Source organism: Trypanosoma grayi (assembly GCF_000691245.1).
Source record: "Trypanosoma grayi strain ANR4 Tgr_2530_V1, whole genome shotgun sequence".
Taxonomy (NCBI): Eukaryota; Euglenozoa; class Kinetoplastea; order Trypanosomatida; family Trypanosomatidae; genus Trypanosoma; species Trypanosoma grayi.
In genome coordinates, this window is record NW_008828148.1 from 1 (window position 1) to 553 (window position 553).

Sequence of the window (553 nt, forward strand, 5' to 3'; positions counted from 1 at the left end):
AAAAAAAAACATACACCAGTATTCTCAGATTAAGGAGTTGGCTCCTTTCGCTCGTCTTCCGCCTGGTGATGTGCCCCCCTCCGCAGCGACAGAGGTGGGGGAAGAGGAGAAAGTGGGATGCTCAGAGCCTCTCTATGTAGTCGTACGGCGTCTCATCGATGGAGGATGTGTCAGCCACACTCGCGTCGCTGAAGTCGATGGAGTCTTCGTACTCATTGAGACCCGCAGTAATCTCTGGATGATGGGGTGCTTCCCAATCATGTCCGTTCTCTTTACCCCTCTTCGCCTCTTCCTGGTGCTGTCGCCGCCGTTCTTCTTCGTCGTCTTCTTCGTGATGGTGTTGTTGTTGTAGCTGGTGGTGGTTCCCTTGCTGTTTCGGCTCCTGCTGCTGCTGTTGTGGCGGCGGTGACGACGACGACGACGACGTCGACGCGGTGGACGACGACCCCGGCGCCGACTGCAGGAGGGCCTCCACTCCTATCGCACCCGCAAGCAGCGCCTCGAGGGCCGACGGCGCGCCATTGCGCTGCAACGCCTGCATGGCGCCACGCTC

At 59.3% G+C, this 553-nt stretch overlaps 1 protein-coding gene across 1 annotated transcript; it reads right to left on the reverse strand.

The window, feature by feature from the left end:
- Window positions 1-121: 121 nt before the first annotated feature.
- DQ04_25301000 (hypothetical protein) lies at window positions 122-553 on the reverse strand (the record flags this gene model as incomplete). Its single annotated transcript, XM_009318272.1, has 1 exon — window positions 122-553. A coding segment is annotated over one exon (432 nt), but the record flags the coding sequence as incomplete, so codon positions are not given.